This window comes from Athene noctua, chromosome 2 (genome assembly GCF_965140245.1).
Source record: "Athene noctua chromosome 2, bAthNoc1.hap1.1, whole genome shotgun sequence".
Lineage (NCBI taxonomy): Eukaryota > Metazoa > Chordata > Aves > Strigiformes > Strigidae > Athene > Athene noctua.
The window spans coordinates 72,473,137-72,489,368 of NC_134038.1; the positions used below are offsets into that span (position 1 = coordinate 72,473,137).

A 16,232-nucleotide genomic window follows, 5' to 3' on the forward strand; every position below is an offset into this window, starting at 1 on the left:
CCATTGCTCTGTGACCTCCCTAAAGACTGAAAAACACATAGGACATCTGAAGATATAATTTGAAGGCTGTGCCATCCCAGTAGGTTCTGTTGTAGCTGGACTGCAGGTTCAGAAATTATCAGAGAGTGTTAATGAGGCTTAAAATCCATAGGGTCATCAAAGGGAAGTGCAATTGTGAAGATTAAATATGCTTATCTTATTATGGCTTTAGAAGGCTAATAGAATGCAAGTAGACTCAAAAAATTCAACTTAAATTTGTTATATTAGAGATAATATCATGCCAGTTCTGCCAGTTGCAGAGTGTTCCTCAGTACATGAGCAGTCACACCAGCAATCAGTAGGACTGCTTAAGTATTAACTTAGTATCTGACTTCAGATTAGATGGCAGAATACTATTTGACAAATTATTAATCAAGACTTTCAAATTACTCTTCTAATGTTTGGCATATTTATTATGTTTATAGCATTTGTAGTACACGTATGGTGTGCTTAATCATAATGTGTTGATTCAAATAAAAGTAGTATTTAAGATGATTCATGCGTCTTCATGCCACTCAAGCTCATGGTTGAAATGGTTTCCTCCTAAGGTCATGAAGACCTTGTTTTTAGTATTTATGCTATTTGTATTCAAGCATTATTTAACTCTACTGATAAATGGTTAAAGAGAAGATCCTTTTATGTGGGTCTCTTCATTCCCATTTCTATCCTTTACTGGAGCTCTGCAGATGTATTTCACATTCATGAGTATCTGAAACTTGTCGGAGTTTTGCTTTTTTTTCTAGCAAGTATCCTTTTCTTGGATCAAATTCATTAGTTCATTTCCCTTGAGCTGCTCTTTCAAATGCAGAAGGATAATGTTTAATTTCAGGTAAAAACTGTTTTAAGCAGAACAGGTTTCACAATTCATAAAATATTTTTTGTTAAAGGTATTTTTTGTAAAAAATATTTCTGACATGATTGAATTGCTGAGCTGTTATTAAAATGTTGTACTTTGGAAAGAGTGACATTTCCACATGGTCTCTTACATAGGTTCTGTATTTGTAATCAGTTGCTGCTTTTATAAATGGTATGCAATGCACAGAGGGGTGAGTTCGCACATCCTTTTCTGTTCATGCACACTGGCCTGTGAACTATAAATGGAACAAAAGGATGAACTTGAATGGGCACTTGCCACTTTGCAAGATAAATATGTGTTGATGAGTTAGAACTTTGTTGATATGCCTGAAGTAGTTTAAATAAAGACTGTGCCACATATATTTTTCTTGTTATTTTTAGAAGTCCAGCTCCAGTGAGACCTGAAACTACGCCATCAACTGGCCCTACAGAAAAGCAGGAGATTAAAGTTTCTCGTGTGAGGAAGTTAACGAGGCAGTACAGTTTGTGAGTAACATATAGCACTATCTTTATGGTTTTGCCTACCACAGCTGAAAATGAAGGGGTATGCTAATTATTGCTCTGTCTATGTCTTCTGAAATGCAAGAGTGCAATTACATGATAATGATCTTCTACTGATACTGTTCCTTTCATCACTGAGTATCTTCAGGCTTTTAATATGAAATGAATTTGCCATCCTTATGCAGTTTCTAACCCTCAGAATTGCAGGCCCTCTGCCTTTTTATGAGCTTATAGGTTAGGAATTAAAAAACCTCTTTTCCACATGAAATGTCAAAGACCTGGTGTGAGCTGGAGCAAGCTGCTCTGTTTGCTTCATTACAACTCCATTTGCAAAATAAGGAAAGCAGTCCTTAGTTGTTGAGTGGTCAAGCTGTCCTGTCAGCCATTCTGTCTCAGAAAGTGCACCTTCTCTCTCTCCCTCTCTCTCTGTGATTTTGTCACATGCAGAAATTGCTGAACCTGCTACAACCAGCAAAGTTAAGTCTCTTAGTCCTGGCAAGAGTGATCTGTACCTATAGGGCTTTGGTATCCCATTTATACATAATTCATCCAAGTTAAGAGTCTCTGGAGATGTGAGGTACTGAAGAGATGTGGAAATCAGTTTTTTATTTTGTCCTTCATATGAAAGGACATCATAAACTTAGTACAAGAACACCAATGTCATAAGGAAGAAAAAAATATGTATGCTTCCTATGTGGAATGGCAACTGTTAGTCCCTCCAGCAACTGAACATCCTAGTGTCACTAAATATACAGCAACATTAACAAGAGCTTTCCTTCTCTCCAAAAAGATTCTAACAAATATCAATATGTAGTTATTTTCTGTCTCACTATTAAGAACACTGACTTTTGTTATGGAAAAAAAGTAGCAATCTACATCACCAAAACTGAAAGATTTAGGAGAAGAAACAGAAAAATGAATCAAATTGAAATTAGGAAGAAAATGAGCAATTAGCCAAATTGGTATTTGTCCAAGAGACCAAGGCTGACATATGGGAATACACAGCCACAGCTTGGTCAGCAGGCCATATAACATGCTCTCTTTTACTACGATACATCAACCCGCATGGTTTGAAAATGAGATAGGAGATGGGAACTGACAACTCAAGCTGGGGAGAGAACCCAGCTTCTCTTACTGCTCGCTATTCCTGAAGGTAATGTGTGACAGGGAACTCGGCAGCATTTCGTGGAGCAGTTTCTCAAGGCCTGAATGAAGCCTGCTCACTCACTCTGCCTAGCATAGCTCAGATGGCAGTGTGCTTTTCTCAAACAAAAAACCACCTCCACTACCTCTTTTTCTACAGGCGAGGGGAAGGAAATCTCCTGCATATTTCAAGATGGATCTGATTTTTCAGATATTTATGTAATGCAGGGTCTCGTAGATAGCAGTCAGCAAAGCAAAAGGCTGTGACACTGAGAGGACCAACTATGTGATGCTCTTCATATGGCAGGTAATGATCAGGATGTGGTGGCTGATCCTATTCTTTGAGCACACTGTGTAAGGTCAGGCAAAAAATTCATGTCCTAGCGCAGGTATAGTCACAGGTTTTGTTCACATACTTGGAAAATTTAAGTTTTACCCTAAACAGGTTATTAAACTTAGTCCTCAAATGCTGCTACAAGGCAAATAAAGAGAGCGATTCTGATGTAAAGGATACCTTAGTGATGTTATGTGTGCAGAAGCAGAAGATTTCCCATGTGACCATCAAAGTAAGGTAGTAGGATAAGTTGGTGATAAAAGATAGTAAGGCTGGTGAGAAATCAGTTTTTAAGAATCTGGGTGAAAAAATTTGCTCTAGGGTAGGTTAGGGTTGGAGAGGATGTGTTTACCAATAAACAGAAGGTGACAACCAAAGGAGAGGTGTAGGTAATAGGACATAGAATAATGAAAATAGGTACCTCAAGGGGTCTTCCCTGAAGCAGTAGTAGGATCAGCTGTTACAAGATCATTCTCATCTGAGAAAGTATTTAGCTAACCTGTTCTTAAAGAGAAAAAAAATATATCTTTGGGCTAGAGACCATGCACCTCCCTTTTCTATACATGAACAGTCAGCCAGTCTCCCAGACCTTCTGAGCATGTGCAGACTGCATAGCCCTGCACCTGAGAATGTCACTGAGAAAAGGAGAAGAGGGTAAATGAAAGTGAGTGAGAGCTTGTCCTAGAGAGAAGGGAAAGGATGCCAGGGGCCATTGGGAGTAACACTAGCATGGAGAATTCAGGAGTGTCTGGGAAGAGCAGAACTTGGAAAGGCAAGAGCTGAAGTGACAAACAGTGTAGTGAGAGGCAAGTGGAATAGAAAGGAGACCAGAGACAGGATCATGTGGTGGAAAAGGGAAGCATAGAGGGAAGCAACATTTAAACAGCATATATTTTAAAAGTGTATTTAGGAGTGAATTCTTAGTTTTTGATTGGTGAGTTTTTGAGGAACCAGTTTTGAGCATGTATTGTCCCCATGTGGATTTTCAGTTGTCCAGTGTTAGGCATGAAGAACAAACAGCACATAATCACTTCTAACCACATGTGTCACCTGTGCTAGGGCCATGTCTAGGGCCAAAGACTCCCTAGTTAAAAATACAGGCTGGGATTTTTTGTTTTGTTTTGGTTTGGTTTGGTTTTTTTTTGTAGACCCAAATTCTATTAAATTTAAATTATCTTGTGTCTGGAATGCAAATATGGGAAATTCAAAGAGATAATGAAGGAGTATTGTGAAAAGAATACAGCGAAGAAGGCCAATTCTCAGTCTTATAGCTAGCGTGCTAATAGCTTGATGACTAATAAGACTGGACCCTAAACCCTTAGCTTTGGTTCGCAGACACTAAGAAGCCTTTCTGAACTGGCAAGTTCACAACAATCTTCTGCTTTCTTGTATACAACAGAGCAGCTTTACCCAGCAAGGATGGAGAGGGTGCCAGTGTGTCCTGCTGAGACTGGGGAACAAGGACTGAGAAAATGTCAGCTACATGTTTCTGAAAGAGAGATTAACTAGGTCAACAGCCCAACTCTGGCCTGTTGCATTAATAAAACATCTATCAAACAGGTCCAAAAGATTTTGCATTTTATTCCCAGCATAGAAACAGTGTATTGTACATGCTCTGGTGCTGAATTCTATCCTTACCCAGAAGAAATAAAAAATGAAGCATGAAAAAGATAACATTAAACACCATAGCTTTATATCATAATAAAACCCCATTGCTATCACCCAAACAACCCACCATAAGGCTGTGTACCCCGTATGTCATATAGTTTTGAAGTAGTGGGTTGTCCAGGCATGCTGCCTTCAAGTAGCACCAAATCAAGTACAGTTCTGTTCTGGAAGTGTTTGTCAAACTGGCATGGCAGGCTTCTGTGCACTGTGACTACCTAACTGATAGTTAAAAATCGGTGTTATTTTATGAGCAGAAATAATTTTTGTCATCATTTTTCCGTGTGCTTTAAACTGTCAAGCTGGAGTCTTTCCTTTCCACATATCATCCCCAGTAAGAAAGTTTCCATAGGCCAAATTGTGACTCTGTTTACTTCCATGCAATTGCAATTAGAAATTGGAAATACCCTGACTCAGGGCTGACTGATCCCAATGATTTGTAGTCAGTGGTGCTCTACAAAAGTAAATGAAAGTATAATATTCATTATTGGTTTCATTTAGTGGTGACAGTAGGTGAGGTGGAATGAGCTCAGCTTGATGGCCTGGAGTCCAAGGGAAGCATGCAACCTGGTTTTACATAAAATGTTTTCTCTGTAAATGGAATAAATGGGACAGGAAAAAGGTACCCTCACAAGAACGTTTCTAAAGACCTTCTTTCTGGAGTCAAAGTCCTTTAAAAACAGTTTGAAAACAATAGCACAGACTAGCTGCATAATATATATCAAATCTTCTTTTGGTCTAAAGCCAATGAAATAGTCAGTCCCATGAATGGCTATAACCAGATCTGTTCTTATATCAATACTGCTAGCCTCCATAGAAAAGAATAACAATTAAAGTACAGTAATGTCAAATAATTTAATTTATTCATATATACATCCTCCATAGAAACACTACTTGCACATCATACCCATAAGATTTCCATCTACAGATGAGAGCTACCTGGCCAATCCACTTTTGAGGAATATTTGAAGTGTAAAAATCTAATTTACTTGAAATGTTAGCTCCATTACAGATGGAAGAGTAAATTGAACTTCACTCCAAAGCAATACAGCTGACACACAGGTTACCAGTGCCTCCTCCAGCAAAAGTACGGTCGAAGTCTGGTGACATTTTCTAATGAGAAGATCTGTCTGCTTTTATCAACTGCAGTGATGAAGATGACCTTCCTCCAGCACTGGCAGCAGCAGCAGCAGCATCAACACCTGTGTCTTCAGCATCTCCCGGGTCACAGAAAACATGTACACCACAGACATCAGAAGGACAAACACAGGTTTCACCTGGTGGCAAGGTAATATGCAAAGTGATGAGTTTATGTCAGTCTGGAGAGTATTCAGGAAGGGTGAGAGGGAGCTGCAGATAACTTGTTTTCCTTAGATGGAGTAATTCTACATTTAGGAGTAGTTTTTAATGCAGAGTTGCAGTGATATGTTTAGCCTGTTGTGTAAGGAAATATATAGAGACTGGTCCAAGACTCAACTAAAATTAGTAATAGTTTTTCATCAGCATTAGGGGGCAGTGGATCAGGATTAAATTAATATTTACCTTGATTTCAAAGGTGCATAACTTTGTTGTCTGTCTTTCCCGAGTAGCCATACTTAAAAAAGTTGGTGTGAAATTTGAAATCCATTTGGCAATCTGTCCTTTAAGGAATTAAAAAAAAAAAACAGCAAACAAACAACAGAATTATAGAAATGAAATGTGTTTTTTTTTCAATGTTGCATTTCTTCTTTGCCTTTAGAGTTCCACAGATGCTGGAAGTACATTTGCTTTGGAACCAGGTGACCTCCTGATGGATTTCACAGAGGCCACACCTATGGTAAATTGTTTCAGTTTGCAACCAGGAAAATGTAAAAGTTTTCAATAATCTGTCTGCAGCTAAAATGAATGGGATACTATGCAGCATGTTGGATAGTGCACAGGAATAAAGTAAGTTTCCTTGATATTCAGTGATCCTGAGCATCTGCCAAACTGAGCTCAGCATCTCTGAAAATCAGCCCATATCAACAAATATTATGGCTGATCTTCTGAATGCAATTTTTTATTTGTGAATGACTTCTCTTTTCTCTCTTCTACCTGGGTATTTTTACACCTTGCTGCACGATTTCACGGTTTTCTTTGTCCCTATAACATAGATTCCTAATGTGATCATAGATTTGCTTTGGGGCATTTTCTGAAAAGTCCATTCTTCTCCCTACAAGTTTTGTTCAGACCTTACCCAATAGCCAATCCAAGGATGTGTACCTGCACTTTCATGTTTCATTAGCAGAGTGCTTGCTTCACTTTAAGGCAAAATAGTCTATAACATGTTGATTATTAACATCTGGTTTTGGAGGTATGTGCTTTGTATTTTTGCTTAAAAGTCAAAGAGAGATGCTGGTCCCATGGAAGTCAAAATGCCTCTTGACTTCAGTGATCTTGGGCTTTCATCTCAGATTCCCAGCAGATAACCTGAAGGATCACAGTATGATCCTTAACTTTCTCCAAGTCATCCTGCTTTGTGAATAGCTCTAATGCCAGATAGCTCCTCTGCTGTCTAAAGACATTTTTGCTGTATTCTAGAAACCATGTTTAAAGCTTATAAAAAGCATATCAGGGGCAGCACTGTATTTCTGGCACAAACATTTTTGTATTTGTACTTCTGTCCTGGGCATTGCTTTCACCTCATGGTTAGGTCCTAGTTTACAGTATTGGAAAGGTGATGTGGGGATGTACCTTTTGCTTCACTGCTTGTGTCCTGTTACCACTGGTTGAAAGATGTGGCTGCCCCTGCAAGTCTGATGAAGTGAAGGCTTATCCCTTCTAGGCTTCTCTCTGCTTGCAAAAGGCATGTGACTGTTCAGCCATGGCTTTTTGGCTTCAGAGACACATTGAGATGGATGTGGGATGTACTATGCCTAGAGACTTGCTGCTGTGGACAGGAAGACAGTTTTGGTGCAGGGGACTGGGCAGGAGCTAGGGAGCAGCTGTGACTGGTATACTGCAGTTTGGTTATGGACCCCAGCCCTAGAAGGATAGAGAGATCTTCAAAGCTGTTCTCTTACGCAGTTTCAAGTCTGTGGAATCGTTTCTTTGCAAAGACCTAGAGGGTACCTGTTCGTCCCTCTATAACTTCAGGGGGTTCAATAAGCACGTTCTTCACCTTCCATCAAAGTGCTATGGGCACCCACCCTGTTCCTGCTGACCACCTTCTTATCTTTGCCCTTGAGCTGACAGTCAGCTGACCAGTCTTTGTGCCACAGGTCTTATAGTGCAGATGTTGAATCTCTGAACTGCAGCAAATTGAAATTTAAGGGGCCTTCTAGCTTCTTGAGCCCCGGGGTCTCCTTGGTAGCAGAACTGTTCCAGCACTAGCAGCTACTCAGTGCTTACTGCTCCTACATCCACCATATAGGAGGGACCTGCTTTTGCACCTGAAAATACCATTGCAGACTGAGGAGTGTCTTTGGAAATGAGAAGGTTTACCTGGAATGTCCTTCAAGTGCTGGGTGATGAAACTATCCCATTCCAGAAAGTACCAGGGAGAGATGTATTTAATCTGAACACACGCCCCACCCTACATTTCTGGGGGAAGGGAAAATGAAAAGGGTGCAAAGTAAAGAGGAAGAGATACAGCATTCTGCAGCCTTAGTCTGTAGTTTGTGTTGACAAGGCACAGGCAGACAGAAACTGAAACTACCTGAAAAGAGGTCGTAGCGAGTTAGATGTTGGTCTCTTCCCAAGTTACAAGTGACAGGACAAGAGGAAATGGCCTCAAGGTTCACCAGTGAAGGTTTAGATTGAATATTAGGAAGAATTTCTTCACTGAAAAGATTATCTAGCACTGGAACAGGCTGCCCAGGGAAGTGGTTGAGTCACCATCCCTGGAGGTATTTAAAATATTGTAGATGTGTTGCTTAGGAACATTGTTTAGTGGTGGACTTGGCAGTGTTAGGTTAACAGTTGGACTCGATGATCTTAAGAGTCTTTTCTAACCTAAATGATTCTACCATTCTGTATAGGTTAGATTGTCTTCTGTATTAATAACATGTTTGTGGCTAAACTGTAAGTAATTATCCTTTGGAGTTACTAATAGTTTTCTTATTCTAAAAAACACTACACCATATCTTACTGTATTAATCAGAATTTTTAAAAAATGAGTCATGGAGACTTCAGCAACTGACCTGCTCTACAGAACATAGGTTTGTTTTTTGTTTCCATTTAATAGAAATCAGCATTATACACTTCTCCTTTTTTCAGAGGAGAATACAGGTTTTCCCCAAATATTTTACCCAATCGTGCTTTCCCCTTTCCTACCCCACCATCTGCTGACATAATTTATCACGCTGTATGTTCATAAACTGACCTTCCATGACTTTCTTGGTTTTAATATTTCAGAGAACGTGTACTGCACAGCATCAGTCAACCCTCTTTGTTTTGTTTAACATCCATAAAGGTCAGCTTGTTCTCTACAAAGCAGTTATTGTTTACAGACCTTTCTCTGCAGTTTCACTGGCTACAGGCTGCTCTCAATTGAGGTTTGAATGAAAAGTTTACTCTTCAGGGGAAGAGGCTCCAAACAAAAGCAAGCTAAGTGGAAATGCATAACTTTGAGCCAGTCTGATTATTTAATAATTCTGTTGTGATAACATGTGCTGTCATTTGAGGGTCAAGATCATGTACAGCTTAGCATCGTGTTACTGTCAAGTCAGTGGTATTGTGCTGGTTTGGCACACTATGACCTGGCTCTTGGGAAGTTGCTTGTTAATTGCACCCATTTGTTTCACATTCAGTGACAGGTACAGTATCAAAAGGGGTCATTCATGCTGCCTGATTTGGGGTATTTGTCTGAGGTGATAGGGTTGGAAATTCAGGTTCTTACATAGTCAGGGGGTTTCATGAAGAGGGGCATTAAAGCAGCTGTCTTCTCTTTGTTGTCTGGACTAGAAGACCTAAACTGGACACCTAAAATTAACTTTTTTTTTTATTTTGGCCACGATATATGCTGCCAAACTTGCCCAGTTCACTAGAGAGCTGTTAATTTGAAGCAGTTTCATACATCATTCCTTCTCTTCTATAACATTAGTGGTAGAGAGTGATTAATAGTCACTGAGTCACCTGCATGATCTTCGTTGTTCAGTGTCTAATCATTGATGCTACTTGATGGCCTTGGGTTTTATCCATGTTTTGCTGCTGTTGCTCATACAGTGGAAGCTTTAATACATGCTGAGAGCTACAGTTAGAAGCAGAGCTCACAAAACCAAATTAACTTATAAAAATGGAAGTATTAGTGAATAGATTGGTTTAATAGAATTCATCCAGCCTGCCATGCAGAGATCAGAGCAGTCAAATTTGTCTACTTGGTCAGCTTGGAGGAGCTACTGGGATATATACAAGAACCAGCTGAGCTCTAATGGTCACTTAGTCATCAATACTTAGACTGCCAGTAACAGCAAGGCAAGTACAAGGCAGACTAATTTCAGGAAACCATTTTGTGGGAGAAATAATGTACATTTTCTAATGTAGATTGCCTAGAATGGGAAGTATCCTTTTGTGCTCTGCACTCCTCCAACTATGCATTTTATACACACTTCTATTAATTTTTCAAGTAAATCCTACAATTAATTGACCACAATGCATTACTTGCTGTCCTTAAAATCATTGCAACATGTGCAGAAGATCCCTGTCTTTTTATCTCACTCCATTGTGACTTTGAGCATGGTACCTGGCTTGTATGTAAACAAGATTCAATCCCTCCTGCTTCTGTGTTCTGCCCCCCCCCCCGCTTCATGTTTCTAGCTTGTACAGAACTGGAAATCAAAACTTGAGCTTCAAACTGTTCTGGTCCATCTTACAATCATAATGATTTGTGACATGGGTATGAATGCAGAGCTTTCTTGTTTAATTACAGAAAGCTCAGTCCTAAGACCCTGAATGAATGTAACAGCTGCTACAGCATGCTGACAAATACCTTCTCAACCAAGAGAGAAAGACAGTGTGCGCAAACTTTGGTTTGACCTAGTGGAGTAGGACAAAAGAAGTAAGAATGAGAAGTTTTATATCCAAAATGTTGCTATTCCTAAACTTGGGCTAAAGTTTATAATGCAAGGTGGATGGACTAGGACTAAATCATGATCACATCTGAAGAGATAACTAAGAGCACTGTTTTACAGCTGGCTATATACTTGCAAACTATAGGTGTTCTTATTTCATGCTGTACCAAGTGAATAAATTTCTAGAGCGTCACCTGCCATCTATTGGTGGAAAACAGGAAGCAGAAAATTATCTGCCGTTTCAAAACTTGAGATACAACATTTAAGAGGTATAAATTATTGGTATGATAGTATAAAAAAAAAAAAAAAAGGGTTTCAGTGTAAAAGCAGATATTTTGATGTAGGATGAGTTGGAAATAAACATTTCTATTTCAATAACAGCATTACTAGTGTATAGCAATCCTATTAATTGAAAGTGATCTCAATGAGTCTGAAAGAATACAGAATTTGGTGCTTTAGCATCTACCATTCTGGAAACAAAGTGAAGGTAACTAGATCAAAAGCCAGTCGTCTCAGGGTGAAGTTGTGAGAAGTATTAGTATCTTAATGGAGGTGATAAAAGATCCTTGCAAATTCTTAGTAGATAGTCATAGTGAGCAAGGGGAATACAGGAGAATGAGTAAAGAATCTTTTCATTCTGCTCCCTTTTAACATTTAACATCCCTTTGTTATATTGATAAAGAAGAGTTGATTGGATTTTTAGTTGCTAAATTTTTATAACAATTTTGCAATAAGTTAAATAGCAAAGTGGGAAATGAGTTCAGTATTTCTTGCCTTTATTTTGAAGAATGTTTCACTTAATGTGCAAAGCAATTTTTCACTGAAGGACAGGCAAACATATCAAACTCTAATACCTCCATAACCAGTCCTTTTGGCATTGAATTCTATACAAAAGCAGCTATAATGTGATTCTAGACTAATATTTGATAAGAACATTAGATAGTGTGTATCTATCATCTAAGTGGCTGAAAGTATAGATCAAGTATCTTTGCATGCCCCAGAGATCCTTAAAACATCACAGAGACAAATATATAAATGCTTTATTTATGGTGAACTACATACTGATGATAAAATAGGTCTTCTCAAAAAAACTTATGAAGGCTGTGTGATATATTTCAGAATTAGAAGCTTTCTACTTTATATCTTAATAATAAAAAAAAAAGATTTCTTAGTACAAGATGAATTGGAAGCAATAACTATGACCTGGATTCAAAGGAGAGTGTCCAAAAATGCTATTTTCCAAGCCAGTTTCTCAATTAACAGTATTTGCACATTCAAACTTACATGTAGTGGCCAATTATGAGCAAAAGTACTTGCACAAAGAAGCAGTTTGTGTGTTATACATATGGATAAGAACCAGTTAGTAAGGAACATGTCAAATGTACATTTATTCCCAATTTCCAGTTCATGCCCATTAACTCCATATTAAACTAAGAAAAAACAAAGAGCAGCAATTGCTAAAGCAAACAACTTTAATACAAAAAACTTGTAGCAACAGGCAATAAATCTAGTTCTATATGAACTCAAGGAATAGTCTAAATGTACTGATATTGCAAAGGACCGTTTTTTCTGCTGCAAGAAAAGGGCATCAGCTAAATAAGAGCACAATTCAAAGGGGTGCACTGTAATATCCAGTCAAATTGAGTATGAGGCATTTGACTGGGGGTTTGCAGAAAGTGCTCAGAGCTGTGTGCAGTGCAGGAGTCCTGGGAGCACACAGTTTGAATCAAGCAAATGCAAATCGCCTGAGCATCATTTAGGTTATAGAAAGCATGCTAATAACTAGAGGAGGCACTTAGCACATTTAAAAACAATCATGGCACTTGGACAGGCAGAATAATGGGTGAATACATTTTGTATACTAAAAGATGAACTGTAAACATCTAGATTTACTTTTTATTTTGCCTCTACTTTAAGTGATCTGAATTCATTGGCTCAATGAATGTTTTTCCCCATTATCTGTATGCCGAGCAGAAGAACAACTAGGTGCACTCTGTAAATCCATGACAGATGATTCAACACTTCCCTATTTCTTTAACTAATTGAAAGCAAATTCTGCAAGAAATAAAAAGATCCACAAGGTGAAGTCCATCATTGACTTTGCACCAGCGGACACCGTGATAAATTGGATATGACGTGTACATGAGCAAGAAAAGGTACCAGAAAGGTGAAGGTGTTAAATGGAAAAAAGTGCAGGCATGTGATGCTGCACTGTGCCTACTTTGTATCTTCTAACTCACTGCTTTTAAATAATGAATGGCCCGCTGTCTAACTTTTTATAAAACTTGAGATGAAGCTAAGGGTAGAATGTCAGAAGGTAGTTTGGATCAAGCTTTTCCCTGGAGAGGTGATAAATTCTGCCACATAGAATTATTTTTAGCCACATCTGTACATTTTAAGATGCTGTCTTGACCATCCTCTGGCATTCCATCTGCCTGCCCCATGCCTGTAGAAATTATAAAATAAGAAAATGTCTAGCCATAAATCTGGTTTCTACTAGATCATGCAAGCAGAGCTGGTCCTGGAACTTAAAACTTTGGCTAGACTCCATCATAGCAGGCCTGCCACATGGTGGGAGCTCATTTGAGAAGACATTTACAGCAGATGATTCTACCACCTGTGTGCCTGCAGGGAGATACAGTCAGGATGTTAGCTTAGAGAACTGCTAGTGCTCTGTAACTAAAATCTACGAGATTGTTGTATGGTGGCAGGATGTTTGCTATGCCTGTACAGCGGGTGGTTGGATGGCCATTTACAGACTTGCTTATGAAGCTGGAGGATTGTGGTTGTGGTCTCACAGCTGTACAGATAGGTCTTTCTGTCGATGGGTGCTGGATGGTTTCATCTGACCCAGCTTCCTTAGTGTTCAGATCTAGCTGAACACTAACCCCATAAACAAAATTATTTAGCTTTAGGTCAAATCATCTGTGAAACCCTGTGGTACTCCAAATGGGACTACTGTGGCAGTTGAAGTAACTTTGGGTTGGATCAATTTATGAGCGGGAGTCTAGGATGTGCTTGACTGCGGTAACATTGACTTGAGGCCAACTGAGAGGCAAGGTCCTAGGGAGACTGCTCCCTAATGATGCAGAGCATCTGAAACTGCCAAACACCATAGACAAGGAAGGCAGTGCAAGACTTTGTGTGCTTCTTTGTGTAATTAGTACAACAACCATTTTTAGTCCAAAGCTTTTCTAAGTGTCTCTGGAGTGATACAGATTGCCATCATCTCAGCAGTTGTTAGGAAAGTCAGAAAACTTGAGGATCATAAACGTTATTGTAGCTTCAAAAGGAAAAAAAAAAAAAAAAGAAAAAAATTAAACGCTACCTGCAAGCACTTTCTCCTGCCTCCTCCTCAAAAATATGATCATTCCATGACAGTAGCAGCTTTCTCTTTGGCTTGAAATCAACATCAGAGTAAGTGAAGGGGGTCAAGTAAATGCAAACAAACAGATTTTAAACTGGCTGACATCTACCTCCTGCTGCAAGCTGAGAAGGCAAATCTTTAGCAAATCTTTTAGAACCTGCATATTGTTGTAAATCAGGTCTGATATGTTCAATCATAATTTTGCTCAATATCCTTTTTTTTATTTCAGATTACTGCTTTATTTCTCAAGTGAATGTGTTTCATGTCCCTAGCAGCATTAAGCAGGTATAACATCTGCCCAAGAAGAATAAAAGTGAACAATAGACTGGGCTTTTCAGGCGTAGAGGATCAACTTTTAGATGTACTGGCTGAGTCTGCTTTTCCACTCTACAGTAATCCATGTAATAGAAAAGTGTTCAGCTTCTGTGCAAAAGCATACTTGAAATTAGGTATATCATTTTGTGTTTGCTCTCAGTGAGACAAGTATAGTGATGAAGTTATTATGTCTCAAAGTCTTTTGATAAAGGCATATTAATCACCTTTCCTTTGGCCTGAGAAGTACATAATTCCTTTTTTCTCAGCAGCTGTGAAGTTCATAATCTCTCTTCCTCACTGTGATTAGTGACAATTGCATTTAGACTCCAGTGAGTATCTATTGTGTGTTTGTTTTCTTTCCAACCCACTAATGAATTGATATATGTGTAATTCTAATTCACATTTTTCCAGTGTGATAACAAGTGTGATGCTAGCTGTTTGGCTGTTCTGTGGAATTTCAATTGAATGCCTCCAAGCTCCAACAGAAATTGGAAACATCTGCTTTCTGAGCTGTTTTTTTGACTGGCTGGGTGACTCAACTTGTAAAACCAGCAAAAAGAGCAAGCAAACTTTCTTTTTATTTGCCATTCAATTGAATAATCAGAACTGATAGGGAATCTTTTTTCTTCTTTCTTCTTCTTTGATTAAAGTAAAATCTGATTGTCTACATTTTCTTTCAAAAGCTTGTATTTTGGAAAACTCCCTGAACCAAATGTCAGAAAGTGGTAAGGAGGGTAGAGAGAAGGATTGGGCCAGTTTGAGATGTTTGCATTTTGGCAGTTGTGAAGTGTTTCAATTTCAAGTAATGTTTGTTAGTTAATTTCAATGAACTCATGTTTCCAACCAAAACATAATTTCTAAATTAGGCACTAAAAATCTCTCTGACAAAATGCTGAGTGAAACCATTTCAAAATATATTTTTTAAGTGTAGAGAAAATTGAATCAGCACCAATTCTTTTGTAACACATTCAGTTTGAATAAATAGGCATTTTCTGATGAGAATTCCTAAGCAGTTCCAGTAGCAGTCTCATCTGATGAACCACAAGTGGTACCTAAGTGACGAGGGATTTTATCTCGTGGCCTATCTACTGATTTGTCCTCTGCTTTTTACTGTTATTCACAACAGTGGGAAAATCCCCTACCAAGGCATAATATCTGTTTAAGTTTTTGTAGTCTGTCTACGAGCAAACAGAACCAAAACAGAGATCCAGTCATTGGCATATGAGATTTACATCAGGACAGATCTTTTGCTTTGACTTTGTACAGAGCCTAGTACAAGTCTTATAACTCAGAGGAATTGCAATAGTAGAAATAACCAGTAAGTAGAATTGATAAATTGAAGTTTGCATAAATCTCAGTCTCTGGTAATTCCACAGTTTCTGTGCATTGTCTGAACTATTGTAGATCATAGAGGGGAAAATTGTGATTAAATTGTAGGAAGGAAGAAAACATGAGTTGCTTAGTTCCAGCTAATCAACTATAATGGTAACTGGATTGAAAACCACTGAACTCAGTAGAAAGGGTCCTTTTCTGTTCATTACCCTTGTATCACCTTCTGTAAAATGAAATGCTAAACTCTTTTGGGCTGACAAAGAAAATTTTTACAGAGATAGATGTCCTGTACATCCAATTTAAACCTGATGACTAGAAAACAGTTCTTGCATACTTCTTGGAGTTATTCTTTGGAACTTGGCCACAAAATTGGTTGATTGATAACCGGCTGAACAGGAGCCAGCAGTGTGCCCAGGTGGCCAAGAAGGCCAATGGCATCTTGGCTTGTGTCAGCAATAGCGTGGCCAGCAGGGACAGGGAAGGGATCTCACCCCTGTACTCGGCACTGGTGAGGCCGCACCTCGATTCCTGTGTTCAGTTTTGGGCCCCTCACTCCAAAAAGGACATTGAATGACTCGAGCGTGTCCAGAGAAGGGCAGCGAAGCTGGTGAAGGCTCTGGAGCACAGGTCGTACGAGGAGCGGCTGAGGGAA

General features: G+C 38.9%; 1 protein-coding gene across 1 annotated transcript in view; it reads left to right on the top strand.

Moving 5' to 3' along the window:
* Positions 1–16,232, top strand: part of EPB41L4B (erythrocyte membrane protein band 4.1 like 4B) — a 181,790-nt gene that overhangs the window by 144,772 nt on the left and 20,786 nt on the right. The window contains exons 20-22 of the mRNA XM_074899418.1: positions 1,276–1,380; positions 5,687–5,825; positions 6,276–6,353. Of these exons, the coding sequence (XP_074755519.1) occupies positions 1,276–1,380; positions 5,687–5,825; positions 6,276–6,353 (322 nt within the window). The remainder of the gene's footprint in view (positions 1–1,275; positions 1,381–5,686; positions 5,826–6,275; positions 6,354–16,232) is intronic.